At 41.1% G+C, this 19,026-nt stretch overlaps 1 protein-coding gene across 2 annotated transcripts in view; it reads left to right on the top strand.

Annotated features, from left to right (window-relative positions):
* Positions 1–956: 956 nt before the first annotated feature.
* Positions 957–19,026, top strand: part of adcy3a (adenylate cyclase 3a) — a 47,711-nt gene continuing 29,641 nt past the window's right edge. For both annotated transcript variants that reach the window (XM_039805350.1, XM_039805349.1), the window contains exons 1-5: positions 957–1,188; positions 1,984–3,235; positions 5,780–5,929; positions 15,470–15,600; positions 17,060–17,171. In XM_039805350.1, the coding sequence (XP_039661284.1) occupies positions 2,561–3,235; positions 5,780–5,929; positions 15,470–15,600; positions 17,060–17,171 (1,068 nt within the window). In that variant the 5' untranslated portion in view covers positions 957–1,188; positions 1,984–2,560. The remainder of the gene's footprint in view (positions 1,189–1,983; positions 3,236–5,779; positions 5,930–15,469; positions 15,601–17,059; positions 17,172–19,026) is intronic.

Below are 19,026 nucleotides of genomic sequence, written 5' to 3'. Positions count from 1 at the left end.
ATTCACACACATTCATACACTGTGGCCGAGGCTGCCATATCAGGTGCCACCTGCTCATCAGATAAACATTTACACACATTCACACGCCAATGGCGCAACATCGGGAGCAATTCAGGGTTCACTGTCTGGCCCAAGCACACTTCAACATGGGACTGCAGGGCCAGGGATCGAACCACAGACCTTCTGATTGGTAGATGACCATGGTACAGCCGCCCCGGGAATGTGATAGACTGTCCAACCATCTTAACTAATCTAAAATAAATGTTCACATAGAACCTTTCTAGGTTGACATATGGCAAATAATAATATGAATATGAAAAGGTGTGTGTGTGTGTGTGGGGGGGGGGTGGCCTTGACCAACTGCCACTTTGCTCGTTTGAAAGCCATGATGTCTCTCTCTCTCTCATGGGTGGGTCAAATTCTCTGGGCGGGCAAAGCAGAGAAAGGGGAGGTAACCTTGCTCCTTATGACCTCATAAGGAGAAGATTCCAGATCGGCCCATCTGAGCTTTCATTTTCTCAAAGGCAGAGCAGGATACCCAGGGCTCGGTTTACACCTATCACCATTTCTAGCCACTGGGGGACCATAGGCAGGCTGGGGGGAACGCATATTAATGTTAAAAAAACTCATAAAGTGAAATTTTCATGCCATGGGACCTTTAAAAATGTTTGAGATATAAACCGATTGGGTCACTGTGTGTTTATCCAACTAGCCTACAGTAGGCTATCCATCTTGCTATATTATGTGAAAATAGCATTTTACAACAAACGGTAATTCATATACATATTCACATACAAATTAATTTAATCTTTGATCTTTAATTTAATCTTTAATCCCTTTATTTTAGTCGTTACTCCAAAAAAGGTTGAAAGTGCATATTTGCGCACAAAAAAGTAGGCTATTATTCTGAAAGTGACCGGAAGTGTTGATTTTAATGCGTGTAGCTTGATGGTGAAGTTGATTTTTTTCGGAAAACACCCGAGCTGAAGCGGGGGTTAACGTTAGTGTACCATGTAGTGTACTCGTCGAGGCTACTTTCCATGACCATTTAAAAAAATATATATTATATCTAGACAGAGATTTAATTTACTCGGAGGCTGTGTTTACGGCAGGCTAAGGGCACCCACATCTGCCTAAAGGGGGAATAACGCTAGCACTCAAAGGATACGGAATCGGGCTTTACACACGGTAAGCGGACGCATCAGTAACGTTATCTATAATGTGCATGATTTTCAGATCATCAAGAAGAATGGGGACAAAATTATCCGTTTACTGCGTAACGTTAGCAGGTGATGGAAATTACACACCAGGCGCTGTAACTAGACCGGCTAAAGAGCCCAAGTGAAAATCAGGTTCAGTTAAGTATCAGTCAAATATTGTTAAGCTCCGAGAAGCTAAAGCATCCATTTAAAACAGGTTTGCTGGAGGACTAAGTCAGTGACATTGGTCTTGTATCACCTACAAGCGCTCAGGCAATTTACAGCTTTGACATTCGTGGTTATCGTGACAGCGTAGATTGTCTTTGCACGGCTTGAGCTTAATGTTTTGACTGTGTTTTCACAACCTGTGTATTAGACAGAGCGCAACATGTAGCTAGGTAGGCCTACAGCAGGGAGCCTGTGTATCCTGTATGTAGAGACCCTGCTGCCGATTCAAGGAGTCTTTTTTTTTTTTTCAATTCGGCATCCATGTGGCATACCAACTTAAAATGTTCAGCTTGAATTGATTTCATTATGCCAGCTACCAGTCCCCTGCCAGGAATAGAAACCCTGTAATAAACAGCTAGATTTAGACATGGATGTTGACGTGACTTTGTCTCCGCATAGTAGACAGCGGCCAGTCTGCCAGGTGCAGGAATTAGAGAATGTACTGTGCCTAACCTCATCATCAGGTTTTGTTGAATGCTAAACAAATGCCCCCCCTGTGTGTTTGAGATATTAAGCCACTGGTGAATTTCTTCCCCATGTTTCCCTCTTTATTCAGGCCATGTGAGGAGGGACTAAGGAAGGCCAAAATGCTGTCCAGTCCAGAGAAAAGATGGAGACAGAGGGAGTCATACAAACCTCTCCTTATTTGATCCAATGTTAATAAATTCAACAACTTTGACATGGTACACAGCTGTGGAGTACAACGGTGGAGAGGAGCTGCCGAAACATTTGTCACATTTGTGAAGCTGAATGAGGAACAAGAGGTGCACACTCTTTGGATTATGAAAAAAAAAAAAAAAAAAAAAGAGTAGGCGTGCTCAATCTGTGCATGTGACACAGGACTAACTGAGTGAAAAGACAGCATTAGATGGAGTGACCACAGACGCGGCTATGCAAGGTGATATCTCTCCAGTGTACAGGTCCTGACAATCAACACACAGCTGCGATTCGTGCCATGTGTGCTCTCAAGGGGAAAAGGTGGTTACTCAGCAGAAGACAAACAAGCAGATGATGTATACCTGAGAGTTCTTAGGGTTTTGGTCTACTCCTGTAGGACGACAAACTGCTTTCCATTTATTTATTTTTTTTTTATTAAAGGAGAAGGCAGGAAGCAGAAGCTCTGAGCGTTCACCATGCCTAGGAACCGAGCCTTTTCCGAGCCAGAATACTCGGCGGAGTATTCGGCAGACTGCTCGGTGACGCTGCCCTCTGACCCCGGGCAGGCAGTCGGGCGCTCAAACGAGGTCACGGTTCGGAGCTCAGGATGCTGCCTCTGCCTGCCGCGGTTCATGCGCCTCACCTTTGCGCCTGACTCTCTGGAGAACCTCTACCAGACCTACTTCAGACGGCAGAGGCACGAAACCCTGCTGGTGCTCGTCGTGTTCGCCGCCCTCTTCGACAGCTACATCATCGTCATGTGTACGGTGGTCTACACCACTGACAAGCTGGCTTCCGTTTTAGTGGCATCAATGGGACTGGCGGCAGATATTATCCTCTACTTGCTGTGTCGCTTTGGGCTGCTGCCGGACCGCATCTCGAGACGGGTGGTGCCCTATGCCCTGTGGGTGCTCATAGCAGCTCAGATATTCTGCTACCTGGGTCTGAACTATGCTCGCTTCCACCAGGCCAGTGACACGGTGGGCTGGCAGGCTTTCTTCAGCTTCTCATTTTTTCTGACTCTTCCTTTGAGGCTAACACCAATCGTGCTCATCACTACTGTATCCTGCGGGGTCCACACCCTGGTTCTGGGCGTCACTATCGCCCAGCAGCAGCAGGAGGACATCCAGGGGGCAGCACTTGGTAGACAGGTATGATTTGGAATGGAGGTGGTGTGGAGGGACAGGGGTATGGTTGTCCTGAAATGCATTTACTTGTATGTAATCTCCACTCACAGAAGTCTTTAGGACTTTGAACACAAAAGTGGTTTCATAGATGCAGTTGGCCAAAAGCCAATTACAGCTTCTGTTTCACATTTAGGGCTACAAAGTATACTAAGGAATTGTATTGTACATAGCCGAGTTTAAGGTTTGATACCCAACTCAAGTCATTATCAAGATTGTTTTGTGTTATAACTAGTAGTTATAACACATAGAACAGGAAAAGTTGGTGAGAAAATGAGGGTTATGCAACAATGTATTTGCCTTAGTAGGGCTGCACTGAATGCCATTGTTCTTTTTACATTCAAAGCTTTTATGAAGGTTTTCCAATAAAGCTTTGAATGCTTGTTGTCATATTTCATGACGTCAGTCATTGCAGTGAAAAAAATCCACCGAACAAAATCCTCAATTTAAATTTAATTTTTGGATCAGCACAAAAAAGGAGGGAATATAAATAATTTATCAAACATATAATAACAGTAACTTATAACAATAATAACTAGACCTTGATGATGCTTCAATTTCAAGATTGTGATTTATTTTTTTTTTGTTCGGCACTGCGAACGATCCAACAGACATTGTCCGATCTACCCCAAATCTTTACTACATGATATTAGTCCAAGCCTGAAATGATTTACATGGGTCTCAGGCCTGATTTCGGTAAATTGGCTCAATAGCGCCCCCTACAAGATTTCAAAGAAGTAGCCCCTGCAGTGCGTTTCACCTGGACGTATACAATTTGGTACGCATACAGTACAGGCCAAAAGTTTGGACACCCCTTCTCATTCAATGAGTTTCCTTTTTATTTTCATGACTATTTACATTGTAGATTCTCACTGAAGGCATCAGAACTATGAATGAACACATATGGAATTATGTACTTAACAAAAAAGTGTGAAATAACTGAAAACATGTCTTATATTTTAGATTCCTCAAAGTAGCCACCCTTTGCTTTTTTATTAATAAGGGAAATAATTCCACTAATCAACCCTGACAAAGCACACCTGTGAAGTGAAAACCATTTCAGGTGACTACCTCATGAAGCTCATTGAGAGAACACCAAGGGTTTGCAGAGTTATCAAAAAAGCAAAGGGTGGCTACTTTGAAGAATCTAAAATATAAGACATGTTTTCAGTTATTTCACACTTTTTTGTTAAGTACATAATTCCATATGTGTTCATTCATAGTTTTGATGCCTTCAGTGAGAATCTACAATGTAAATAGTTATGAAAATAAAGAAACACATTGAATGAGAAGGTGTGTCCAAACTTTTGGCCTGTACTGTATGTCCAAACTTACAAAAAAGCCTCTTGGAGCCATACCCTAAACCTAACAGGACATTAGCTGTATTAAAATGAATGTGCAAATTATGGATGATTTTAGCTAATTGCAGGTTGCTTTAACAAACTCCTCCTACAGATTTAACCCCATTGACTTCAAAATTGGTCACTATAATCTAAAGCCCTTGGTGAAGCTAAATTGCGAAACTTTTGCACTTGTGTCCAATGGTGTTGGCATGGTTAGGTGTCAAATTACCATATAATGCTGCAAAACAGGTAGTTGTTTGTAACTTGAGTGTACATTGTCCAATCTGCCCCAAATTGTTTTATGCTTAAATAAGAGAACAGGCCTGAGAGCATGTACAAGTCAATAATGAGGCCTAGTCATAGCGCCACAAAGTTTACTGGCAACAGGAATTAAGCCCTGATGAAAACCATTCGATTCGATGACATGATGTGGTTTAAACAAATGACGTATAAATAGTGTGTGTTCTCTGGCGCCACATAGTGGACACACGAAGTGGTGCACAGTTTGAATATGGAGTATATGGAGGGAATTAAAGGGTAACTACCGTTTTTTTTTCAACCTGGACCCTATTTTCCTATGTTTTTGTGTCCAAGTGACTGACTTTTCCAACCATCATAACTCTAGTTTTGGTTGACATAAACACATAGTTTACCAATTTACATGTGAAAATATGTTGGCTTTACACACGCTAAAATGATTTGCCCCATAGGGTTACATTGCAGCCCGGTTTGTGGCTGTCGGTTACAGCGTTCACACTTAATACTGGACCAATTTCAAAGATTGTTTTTCCCTTTAGTCACTTACACACAAAAACATAGGAAAATAGGGTCCATGTTGAAAAAAACGGTAGTTACCCTTTTAAGTCTAAATCTTGTGTGCTGTGTTCAACGTTCACGGAACTATACGGCCACATCGACTGGGAGCAGCCGGCACCCCTGACGTGTGCGGAGTGCGAGGGCCCGTTCATTGCTGCTTGCACCTTTTATCTATTATTATTATTATTATTATTATTATTATTATTTATACATCACCTTTTAAAGCTAGACTCCTAAAAACATTATGTAGTGCCCTGTTATGTCCTTATGCTGCATGCAATATTAAATATTGTGCATGTGTCTATCTATTAAATATGGATCCCTAACTTGTGCATTATTTTTTGTTTTCAAGCTGCTGGCCAACATAGTGATCTATGTTTGTGCCATCACTGTGGGCGTCATGTCGTACTACATGGCTGACCGGAAGCATCGGAAGGCCTTTCTGGAGGCGAGACAGTCACTGGAAGTCAAACTCAACCTGGAGGAGCAGAGTCAGCAACAGGTCAGAAGGAAACTAATACAACATTCTCGTGTTGATATGTGTGAGTTTAAGGAGTAACTAAACCCCAAAGTTTTGGCATCCTTGAAATTCAAAAAATACGTCTGTGAAAAATGTATCAACATGGGCAGTGCTAGGAAGGGGGAAAGCCACGCCAACTCACCCCAATGTGACCTATCCAATTCTACGTAGCTGCAGAGTCAGGGGGCGTTGTTCTTTTAGAAGAACCATAGGTTGCCATAGGTGTTATACAAATAATTTTTTAAATCCACAAACCTTACATAACCCAAGACACATGTAACATACAGTATACAGAGACTATTTGACATACATAAACAGAGCTTGTGTACACAGAGAACATAAAACATAAAGACAGTACTTGACTAAACGCTACAGGGGACAGTTTACAATGGGGGTGGGGGAAGTACGTGTGTGTGCATTAATAGGCGCGTCCGTGTGTGTGTAAGTGTGCGAATGATGAGTGTTTATGTAATTATCGTATGAAATGTTGTCAGTCGAGGTACTGTGTTATAGATATGGGTGGGAGTGGTTATGAAGTTTTGAGTATGTTGGATTAGGTGAGGCTCACCAGAAGGAAGGGAGAAGAGAAAAAAAAAAGGTGGGTGGTGCTTGGTATGAGGGGTATTTGTCTATGGGAATTGAGAAGCAAGGTGAGAGAGCCAGTAATTTCCTCTGTTCGCTCCAGCCCCCACTGTGGCCGAGGAGCAAGCTGACCCGGGGGAGGGGTTTGGGGGGCTGGGTGCACAGGGCTTCCCAGGGGGGAGGAGTCGGGAGGAGTGGGGCGTCCAAGGGTGAATGATGCCAAATCATCCCAATCCTACTGATTTGTTTAGAATACTTTATTATGTATTGGTGTGGCATGAGCGGTGAGAGTGTATGGGGGGCAATGATGAGGCATGTTTGATAAGGAAGGTGAACTGGGTCTCAGGCAGAGCAGTCCAACAGAGCTATGACTTTAGGAATTTAGAGAGTGATGGCCATATGGAGAGGGAGTCTTTTGAGTTGTTTTCAGATGGGCTATTTAATATTTCTAGTGAGATGTGATCCAATAATATGTTTTTCCATATAGAGATATGAAGTTTGTTCTTTGTTTTCCAGTTCATGAGGATGGTTTTCTTGGCAACAGCCAGAGCGACCAGCAAGGTTTTACTGTTAAGATGGTTCAGGTTGATTGTGGAGGTATCTCCAAGCAGACAGAGAGATGGGGAAGTTGGGATGCAGCAGCCAAAGGTGGAAAGAAGCCCTGTAATCTTTTCCCAGAGTTGTTTAATAGGAGTACAGTGCCAGGGTGCATGAATATATGTGTCTGGGCAATTCTGTGTGCAGTGGGTACAGATGTCTGAAGTGAAACCCATGTGAAATCATTCCTGTCCAGTGAGGTGAGTCCTGTGGATAGTCTTGTATTGTATTAGCTGCAAGTTAATGTTTTTGGTCACGAGAAAGGCATTTTTGCAGACTTGGGTCCACAAATTAGAGTAGAGTAGTCCAGAGTAGTTTTTTTGAGGATGGTATATTGATTAACTGTGAGACCAATGTAGCAAATTCTAAATTGACCATTGAGGTGTTGATGGTTGATTTAATTGCTGATTTAATCTGTAGATATTGTAGGAAGTGTTTGTCGGTGATGCCACATTTCTGGACCAAGTCCGCAAATGTGGAGAATTTGCCATTGAGAAAAATGTGTTTCAGATGAATAATGCCTTTGTCTATCCAGGTGTGGAAATTGGGAGTTCTCTTGTTGCAATTGAAGTTGGGGTTATTTCAAATTGTGAGTTTCGAGGGTGAAGGCTTCGTGTTAGTAATGTTGAGGAATTTCCACCAGGCTGTCAGACTTGAGCCAATAGTGGGGGCTTTGAAACAGGGATGTTTCTTAATTGTTGGGGTGAGAAATGGGAGGTCTGGAGGTTATTGCAAATAGTTTGTTCTATGTCTAACCAGGTGATATTGGATTGTTTGGGGTGAGTCCATCTGTGCACATATTGAAGATGATTTGCCAAACAGTACAGGGCGAGATTTGGTGCTTCTAATCCTCCTAGGCTTTTTGGTTTTTGAAGGGTGGGTTTTGTTCTTGGGGTCTTATTTTTCCAGTAAAATTTTGTGATTGCTGAGTCTAAAGATTTAAACCAAGAAGTGGTTGGTTTATTGGGGTCATTGAGAGGAGGTAGTTTACTTTGGATAATATTGTCATTTTGATAGTGGATATCCTGCCCATGACGGAAAGTGGTAGGTTTGTCCAGCGTTGGAGGTCTTCCTGAACGGATTTCAGAAGGGGGGTGAAGTTTAATGTAAATAGGTCTGACAGCCTGGGGGAAACTCCTATACCCAGGGTAGGTGATGTGGTCAGTGCATAAGGGTATAGGTAGTGTGATGGCTGCTGCATCCCAACTTTTGAGTTGTAACGGGAGAACAGATGATGTATACCAATTGATCGAGTATTCCGATATATTGGCAAATGAGTTTATGACTTTGATTGTCTCTTGTATTGAGGTTAAGGGGTTTTGCAGGAACCGTAATATATCTATATATATTTATGATGCATATTTACGGTCCTGATGCCTGTGATGAGCGTATTTTGGCGTATGGCTGCGGCTAAGGGTTCAATGAAAATAGTGAATAAGAGAGGTGAGAACGAGCATCCTTGTCTAGTCCCTCTGTACAAAGTGAAGCTTTGTGAGGTTAGTCCATTGGTGGTGATTGTGGCTGACGGTGAGGTGTATGATAGTTTGGCCCAATTAATGAATGAGTCCCCAAAGCCAAACCGCTCTAATGTGGAAAACAGGAATTTCCAATTGACTCTGTCAAATGCTTTCTTGGCGTCTAATGTAACTATGACTGTATTGTTGTTTTTTTGGTTGTATAGTGATACATAATATTAAATAGTCTGCGTGTATTACTTGAGGCTAGCCTGCCTTTAACAAAACCTGTTTGGTCGGGATGGATTATGGATGGAATGACCTTTTCTAATCTGACTGCTAGAGCTTTGGCGATGATTTTGGTGTCTACATTGATTAATGAAATTGGTCTGTAACTTGCTGGTAGGGTTGGATCCTTATTGGGTTTGAGTAGAAGCAAAATTGTTGCTGTGTTAGTGGTTGCCGGAAGTCTGGAATTATGTTTTGATTCATTTACCATTCGGATGAAGAGTGGGGCTAAAATTGACCAGAAGTGTTTATAGAACTCAGCAGGGAAGCTGAACCGGGTGCTTTGTTGTTTGACATTAATTTAAGTGCAGCATGGTATTCATCTTGAGATATTGGAATTTCTAATTTATTTTTTTGATCTTTGTCAATTTTGGGTAAGTTGATGTAGTTGAGAAAGTGGTTAAACTCTTCGTTGTCTGGATCTTTTTCTGATGAATAGAGACGGTTATAGAAATGATAGAATTTGATTTATTTCAATTGGTGAGTGAGTAAGCTTCCCTGCTGAGTCCTGTAATGCTACAATTGTAGTTTTTTCTGTTTCTTTTTATTTGATTTGCCAAGTATTTGCCAGATTTATTGCCATGATGAAAATGTTCCTGTCTTAACTTGTGTATTCTTTACATTCTTTAGATCAATAAATTATCACTGATGTTTAGGGTTGCAAAGAGGCGGAAATTTTCCAGTAAATTTCCAGAAACTTTCCATGGAAAGTTTAGCTGGGGAATTTTGGAAACATTCCAATTTGGAAACTTTCAAGGGAATAAACGGGATATTTTTTTATATTGCTTTCCATGGAAAGTTTAGCTGGGGAATTAATGGAAATTATGGGAATTTGGATGGGATGTAGTCCTTGGGCTCCAATACAGTACTGGCTTCAATCTGTCTTCAATTAGCTTCAATCTGCTGTAGAATGTTTGATTTAAGAAATGATCTGTGCAGTGGGTGTGGCCTCAATAGCCCTGCACTAGGCTAAGTAGTAGCCCAAACCATTGACTTTTAGCTTAACATATGAAGGTAGCTAGCATGCTGCCTTTGATTTACTATGGTTATTGTTATATGCGTGCTAAGGTAACCATCAGCGCTGTCTATTGTTTGCAGCCAGAACAAGTGGGCTATACAGTTAACACTCATAGCTTAATAGCAATGGTTTGAGAAAAGAACAAAGAACGGCACTGAAATAATTCTTAAAAAAGGAAGATGTGTTCAGAGTTCTGCCAACCGGATACGGCAAAAGCTTAATCCATCAACTAGCTTCGCTACCTTCTTCGTTGCTCTGGTTGGTTGTAGAGCTATCCTATTGCGTGCAGAGGGAATTTGAAAGACAACCGTCACCGCCACTCAGATTGAGTTCCGTCAATGGTGAGTTCCCAGACCCAACGTCTTGATGTGGGTCTGGCTTGTCAGGCTACCAAAACACGGGATTGGACTACAATTTAACATGACTATGAGTAGGGTTGGGTACCGAAACCCAGTTCCACTATTGAACCGGTTCCTATGCAAACGGTAGTATTCGGATCGGATACTACCATCAACATTTGGACCTGACTCCATCAACAACACTAATAAATACCCATATACATTGGTTTTCAGATGAATAACAGGGTTCAATTAAGTTTTACTTATTTTATAGTGTTAAATCATAACAGAAGATATCTCAGGACACTTTCCAGATTTGCGATTAACAATATAATTGTCTCTTTCAGTCAAATTTAAAAATATTTATTTATAAATTTTTTAAACAAATTAATATCTTGAATGAATTCCAGTATACGTCGTTTGTTATATATCACTGTTATGTGCCCCAGATAATTTAATAACACAAGTACACAGCCTAAGAAGTAAAAAAAAAAAAAAATTCGAACTGTATCCCCACCTGCCATTTTTGCTGCTATGAACGTGCATAGGGACAAGTGCCAACAACTAGCAATTTAAATAATAAAAATATATAGTCCTAAAAAAACGTGGGGGGTGGTAATGGTGGGCATAAAAAAGGTTATTTAGTCAGCAGATTTGGGGCCAGAAACACTAGCGCGTTCCAGTGGTTCCCACAGGTTGAGAATTTACTTGTGGTGGTGGGCGGCGCAGGATGTGACGGTGTGCTGAGTGATGGCTGGGTTCAGTAATAAACTAGTCAAACAAAGGTTTATGAACGATTTATTGAAAACAATGACTACATAACATTAACAGATAATTACATTAAGAGCTCATCTGAACAGATTTCTATCATTCAAACAACTCTCATGGATACACGCACGGAGATGAACGGAAGGCTCGATTAGCTGTTAGCTCCGGTTAGCTTTAGTTAACTCCATTATAAAGATAAGCTCGAGCAGAGACTGCCAACGGGAGGGTGAACAGCCAGACTCTGATAAATGACTCGGGGTGCTTTCACAGCGGTGTGGCTGCGCCGTTTCTACGGTTGATTAGTACAGGTAATTCAGAAAGCAACAACGCCACAAGCGGCATGCTGCTGTTCTTCCAGTTTCAAGTAAACTGATGGGCAAATGTTGTCTACACAGCAGTTTAAAAGGAGACGGAATGTGATTTAGAGCCTAATGTTCAATCAGAATTACAACACAGCTATCAATGTGCAGAATATAGTCCATGGGCCAAGACCAGTGTTGGAAAGTACTGTACTTAAGTACAAATGTTGAGGTACTTGTACTTTACTTGAGTCTTTTCTTTTCATGCCACTTTCTACTTCTACTCCGCTACATTTCAGAGATAAATATTGTACTTTGTACTCCACTACATCATCAGCTTTAGTTACTTTACAAATTAAGACTTTTGCACACAAAACACATGTAGTTTATAAAATACAATGTTATATTATAAATTAAACTAGCCAACAATATAATGGCCTACAAGTCCAGCTGAAATGATTAGACCATTAAACACAGAACAGTTTGGATCGTGTCCAATTTCTAAAATGTGAGGATTTTCCTGCATTGAGTATTTTTACTTTGAATACTTTAAGTACATTTCCCTGATGATACTTACATACTTTTACTTAAGTAACATTTTCAATGCATGACTATTCCTTGTAATACAGTATTTTAAAAGTGTGGTATTAATATGTTTACTTAAGTAATAGATCTGAATACTTCTTCCACCACTGGCCAAGACCCAAAATTTGAAATGTCAGTACCATCAGGGTTCTAGTTTAATTGCTATACATCCCTAGATTATATTTGTATATGATAGACCTTGCTGACTGGCAGCTTATTAGAGGATGGATACCCAACGGGCCGGGCCAGGTTCGGACAGATATTTAGAAATGATGTTTGGATTCGGGTCGGGCTCGGTCCCATCAGCGCGATAAGGCATTGAACATTTTAAATAAAAAAAAAGCTTATTAGGTGCACGCCTGTGTTAACGTGCGCTTGTTGCCCTGTGTGCGCTGATGCACTCATCTGTTGACTTTTCCGAATGCCTTCCTACAGTTGCTTAATAAAAGTGGGCTTTCCACACACACAAACAAACGTATGTGTCATTAGCATGAGATTTTAACTGTGTCGGGCTCGGACATAAATATCTTAATGCCTGTCAGGCTCGGGCCGGGTTCGGTTACTGCTCTCTCAGACGCAGGCTAGGCTCTGACAGAAAAATGCGGCCCGATCCGCACTCTACAGCTTATTAGTGGTTATCACCTCTTGAAGTAATATGAATTACATTACTGTATGAGTTTGGAACCTTTTTGTACCTGACTGGCCAAAGAGGAGTCCTGTGTATCTGCGCCACTGAACTCTATCGATCTGCGCTCGATTGCTCTTCTTTCATCCTTCAACTACCCAGATGTCTGTCAAAGTAACTTGAAATTTAATTTTGAGAACTGAATTTGAAGATATATAGAGAGTTGAATTTTCAGTGAGGATAACATTTTATTGGACTTCAGTTCCAAACAAATAAATTCAATTTCAAATTATACTATTCAGATTAAGTTTTTCAATGCAATGATTCAAATTAAACAATACAATTTCAAATGACGTGATTCAAATTCAGTTTTTCAACGCAATTATTCAAGTTTAGCAATTCAAATATAAATGATTCAAATTCAGTTTCTGGTGGCACATATTTCAGCCCATATTTCCTCCTTTTATTGATGTGGCCAGAAACAATATTCTTGAACCGGATCCCCAAACTTTCCCCCAATGTTTGCTTTTTCTGAATCTTTGATTGACCTGTCCTTGTAAACATCAAAGACAACATCGATGTGTTCACGCTTGCCTCCTTCATGCAGGACCTTGGCTAGGGTTGATTCTGCCATCTGTGCAAATCATTCACTTTCATCTTTTGTACCAAGCTGATTTAATCAACAATGGTTGTTGATGGTTCTGGGATGAATTCTGCTCGGGCAACAATCTTCTTCAACTCTGTGGCGAGAGCTGCCTTGTTTGTCTTGGGGAGAGATCCATCCCAATTAGCTCCTGACATTCCTCTGACCAGAGCCACTGCCGCAAAGTTTAGGAACGAAACCACACATCCCCAGGCTGGACCTCTTCTGTTGGTGTTCTCCCCCAGGCTTTTCAAGGTCATGGTGGCCCACCTGGCTGGTCACCGCATAACCATTAGCCAACTCTGCAGCACACCCTGGGCCGTCCCCCTAATGGTCGTTGAGATTAGGGTTGTTGGAACGAATCCTGAAAGTCGAATATAATTCGAATAGTAAAAATATCAATACTATTCAAATGCTGAAATTACTATTCGAATGTGACTTTTTTTTTTAAATAAATATGTTGGCTAACGTTGGCTAATCTCCCTCTTCTCACCTTGGCCTACCCGCATGTGTCGCTCATGTCAAGTCTTATGAGCAATAAGTTAGCGGGAGTGAGAAACACAAGGCATTGTGAGGTCTAAGCTAACGTTACGTACCGATGCCGTTAGCATCGTTTGTTACTTAGTTTATGAAAAATTGTTTCGGCTGTGCTTTCTAACATGATGTCATTGTGCTAACTGAGCACCGTTAGCCTTTACAACAGAGCCGCTTCACTACACTTGTTAGATAGTGTTTCATTACAGAGTTCTCTGTTGATTTTGTGTTCGTCGCTGTGTGCTCGTGGTGGAAAATGTATGTAAACAAAGTTGGCGTGCAATGCGCCATGATGTAGGTCCCCTTCAAGGCCAGGCTGATATTGGAAGTCCCTCAAGTGGACAGAACGTGTAACAACAACCACATGCTTATGGTGGCATTGACAATGCATTAGCCTGAGGAGTATACTGTAGTACATATTATTTAACAGGCTGCATTTGAGCATTAAATATTTGAATATTATTTGAATATTAAAAAAAATAAATTTGAATGGTATTATAGAGGAAGATTGACAGCTCTAGTTGAGATAGACCCCAACCTCCCTGGGGATCCTGACTTAAACTATTCAAACAACAATAAGTCTTTCAAGCCCTGATAGTCAAAAGCACTACAGAAAATAATCTAACGATCAAACGCCACTACTTGTTTTCGCCACAGATCCAAATACGATTTATTCTTAAATCGCGGAACTGTCGCCTGTAAGCTTCCGGTGCGCTGCCGTAAGCTTTCAGTACAGCCTTCCTCAGCAGATCATCATACTCAAAGCCCACACACGTGTCCAAAGCCGCCACTGCTATCTTGAGCTTTCCCAGTAAGCACACAATGGCCACTCAGCCTTAGGCCAATAACTTTCCATCGCCACCTTCTCAAATATTAAAAAACACCTCAACAGCACTTTAATCAAAAGGTGGCATTAAACCTTGTGCACGTCTAATATCAAATGCCCGCTCATCCCATCTTTTTGCAGCAGCCTTTCTAAACCTCCAAACTGACCAACTTCTCCAGATGGGCTCTCTCTTTATCCTCTTCTCTCTCTTGTCGTGTTGTCTCTCTTAATGCTAAATTTCCTTTTCTCTCTCGTCGCTGAATCTCCTCTTCTCTCTTGTCGCTGAATCCCCTTTTCCATCTTCTGTTCAGCCCAGACTTCCTCTAACTGTAGCATCTCAATCCAACATGCTGCTGTCGCTAGGTCGGTCATGTCTTTTTCCAGAGGGATTTGTTCTTTGCGATGAACTTTCTTCTGCACTAAAAATCCAAACAACTTAGAAAGCAGGGAGAATATGGACGACTTTTCAGTGCTGTACATTTTGTGCGTTCTCTATGCCTTACTTTAAGTACAGGCAAGAGTAAGGCAGACGGTCCTCAGTGGGTTTAAAGGCTTTAAGCTGGTGTTGTTGCTGTTGGTTGCTGTTGTTTTTGGTGCCTTTTCTTTCAACTGCTCTCTTCTATTTCCAGGTCAAAAAACCACTGCAGCATAGTGGGAAGGGGCAAATGTAACCTACGGAGCATGCACAGACGCGTTAACCCATGCTTTCCCCAGTTAAGGTGTATACATGCAGGAATACCCTGTTTACTGAAGGAGATTATCTAGGTCAGTTAACCAGGGTTTATGGTTTTTACATGGCATTTGATAAACTGGGGGTATTTCCTTAACCCAAATATTATTAGGTTTTTAAACTACATGTAAACGCAGTGACAGGGCAAAGCAGATTTTTGATAGAAGTATGGTCCCTGATTTTTTTTCAGAAGCTATGTATGATATCCCTGTGTATCTTTCTTTGTCATCTACAGGAACGTCTGCTACTCTCCATCCTTCCAAAGCACATAGCTGATGAGATGCTTCAGGACATGAAGAAGGAGCCCAGTCAGAAAGAGATGCAGCAGTTCAACACCATGTACATGTACAGACACGAAAACGTCAGGTAACTTACTTTGGAGGCTTTTGACATTGAGGGTGGTGTATGTCTGACCAGAACAAGTTAGTTTTTAGCCTTACTTTCATATTTAATAATAATCTTGCCTAGTTGATTCTTTTGATTGTGTATGCAGCAAGGATAGTCTCAAAGTGGTGTCTAGCTATCTACAGGATCCTTGAGAGGGTTCCAGAGGCTCCCCAGCAAAGTCAAAGACCCCATAAATTCTCAAATCAAAGCCATTAATGTTAAGCGAACCGAGCACTAAATAGTTTTCTGTTATCAGAAGTCTGTTAGATGGCAGAGAAGAGCACGCCCTCTGAGGAAACCTTTTTGTTTTGGTAGACTTGGTAGCTCATCAGTCACAACAACCCTAAACATAAAGGGCCCTATCTTGCACCCGGCGCAGCGCAAAGCCCGACACAAGTGTCTTTGCTAGTTTAAGACCGATACAGTTGTCAATTACCCGTCTAGCGCCCACGTCGTTTAAATAGCAAATGCTCCTGCGCCCATCTTTGCGCCCATAGGCGTGCAGGTCTTACAGGGAGGTGTGTTCAGGTGCATTCTTGCCGTATTGCTATCTTGAGGTAGTGGAAAGTGATCGTGCCATTGACCAAACAAAAACCTGGTCTAAAGTCATAACGCAGCATTTCATTGTTATTTTAACAGCGCATTAGTAAAATGTGGCAAGGCTCGTGCACAAGCAGCACACAAACATGCAAAAGATTAAAAATACAAATATTACAATTATGCTGTTGGATTATTAGCTGATTAAGATTCAATATCATTCCTGCTGCCTCCTGTGCCACCTGCACTCGATTTCAGTGGGGTTCCCCACCCTGGCCGCTACGTAACAAGTACGCCGACATAGCCAAATGGAGTGCAGCCAGTCAACATCTTAAGATTCACAGTTTTCCAAAAAGTGACAGGTTTCCAGGAAGTAATTACTGCTCTGAAGCGATAGGCTGGTCACAGATCCCAACAATATAGGGCTGCAACAAACTATTTTTTCCATTATCGATTAATCTGTTGATTATTTTCTCGATTAACCGATTAGTTGTTTGGTCTCTAAAATGTCAGAAAATGGTGAAAAAGTCGATAAGTGTTTTCCAAAGCCCAAGAGGACGTCCTCAAATGTGTTGTTTTGTCCACAACTCCAAGATATTCAGTTTACTCTCAAAGAGAAAGAAGAAAGTGAAGAAACTAGAACAATATTCACATTTAAGAAGCTGGATTTAGAGAATTTGTACCATTTTCATAAAAACAATGACTTCAATCGATGAAACGGTTATCAAAAATAATTGCTGATTAATTTAATGGTTGACAACTAATCGATTAATCTTTGCAGCTCCATAATAATATCAATGTCAAAACATTTAAAATGTGCGAGAAGGATGCTGTTTATGTGACTGATTAAGCAGGATATCAGTACTAATGTCCCATCTTGTATCTGTCTCTTGTTGTCCAGTATTTTGTTTGCAGACATCGTAGGCTTCACACAGCTATCATCGTCCTGCAGCGCTCAGGAGCTGGTCAAACTGCTCAATGAGCTCTTTGCTCGCTTTGACAAACTGGCTGCAGTGAGTTTCACACGGTTACCTCACAACAATGATCTAATGACATTTACATCAACATTAGGGATTCACCGAATCCAGATTTTTGGGGTTCGGCCGAATACCAATTCCACTGGTTAAGATTCTGCCGAAACCGAATACCGAATCCTACTCCCATCCTCAGTCCATTAACAAAGTAAACACATTAATGAAGTAAACAACGTCCACAGCAGTGTATTTTTCATTTTATTTTATTTTAACTTTAAAAAACAAAAAAACAAAAAAAGAATAGGCAACATTATGCCAGGAAGACAAGTGGGAAAAACTATTTTGACAATTACCATAGGCCTATGTTGACCCTATCTCAAGATCCAATCAATATCCAAAATATTAGCCTTTTAGATGTATAATCCCATAAAGTAGGCTACCCCCAGTTGTAGGGCTAGCAAAGCTGGTAATGGTCGTCTGGTTAACACAAGTTTATAGCTGTGACTGTCCTTCCTTTGCCGTACCTGAAGTTGCTGCATTTTGGCTGCTGTCTGTAGATTCCTTCATGCACAACTCGTATTCTTTCGGATGTTTCATACGCAAATGTTTCATACGCAAATGTCTTAACAGCGGCCATGTTGTGTATTGTTTAGGGCCCTGGCCACCACGAGACAAATCGGCATTGCAAATTGAACATGTAGCTGGACTTGAATCGCTTTCTTCTGACTGAAAGTACTGCCAAACAAGACTTTTTCTGCTCACAAGTTCCATTTCACTTTCTCTCACATCCTAGTGCATTGAACGCTCCACCTACGTAAACACCTTCCTGTAATCAATGGCGGCGTCATTGCGTCAACCAGCGTAGCGCGCGTAGTGCAAGCGTAGGGTTCGGTGGAAAAAAATTCTAAGGTTCGGCAGAAACCGAACCCCGTCAAAAAGCCCAATATTCGGATTTGGCTGAATACTGGGCTTTTTGATGGGTGCGGATTTGGTGCATCCCTGATCAAATGATCAAATGATCAAACATTCTTACTGTTACATAGACATTTTAACTTTTTTTTTTCTCCATCTTTTATTTGAATAATTTATCAACCACTTGGTTCAAGTGGTTGATAAATACAAAAGAGTACAAAAGACGAACTCAGCTGAGAGAGAGAGAGAGAGAGAGAGAGAGAGAGAGAGAGAGAGAGAGAGAGAGAGAGAGAGAGAGAGAGAGAGAGAGAGAATTTATTTTAACTACATTTTATTGTCATGTTTTTCGTCAATGATATTGCATGTTGACACAGTCAGTGTTTAACGACTTGCTTTCTCATTTCGTCATTATTACAGTTAATGAATTTAACTTCGGCTAAGGTAATTTTTCCAAACAGGCTTAGTGGCTTGATCATTATAAACGTTAAAGTATGGATTTAATTAGCGGAGGTATAAGTTAGCACACAGCACTTAACGTTACACAACCAGACCGGTTCTGAGCGAGATGGAGGAAGACAGGTTTTGCCCGATACGATATAGTGTCTGGCTTTTGTGTCAGCAAAAAAATGCCTTTTTATTGAGTTTCCTCTTAGCGAAATGCTCGGAGTGAATTTAAGCTAGGCTTTTATTGTAAAAGGTAGACACAGAAGCAGCGAAGCCAGCATTATGCCAGCATTTTTTTTCCTAAACCTTCGCTATTTAGTTTCGATCATATTTATTATTATTTATTACTGTCCAAACTGCTCCAAATTCCAAACACTAAGTTTATTGAGTACCCAGCAATAAACCTCGCCAAGTGTGAAGTAGATCAGACAAATGGTTCTCGAGATATTTAAAAGAAAACCCACACACACACACACACACACACACACACACACACACACACACACACACACACACACACACAGAGGGTTCTAAATAA

Source organism: Perca fluviatilis, chromosome 7 (assembly GCF_010015445.1).
Source record: "Perca fluviatilis chromosome 7, GENO_Pfluv_1.0, whole genome shotgun sequence".
Classification (NCBI taxonomy): Eukaryota; Metazoa; Chordata; class Actinopteri; order Perciformes; family Percidae; genus Perca; species Perca fluviatilis.
Note: the sequence above shows the minus strand (reverse complement) of the source record. Positions and strands in the feature narration are given on the sequence as shown.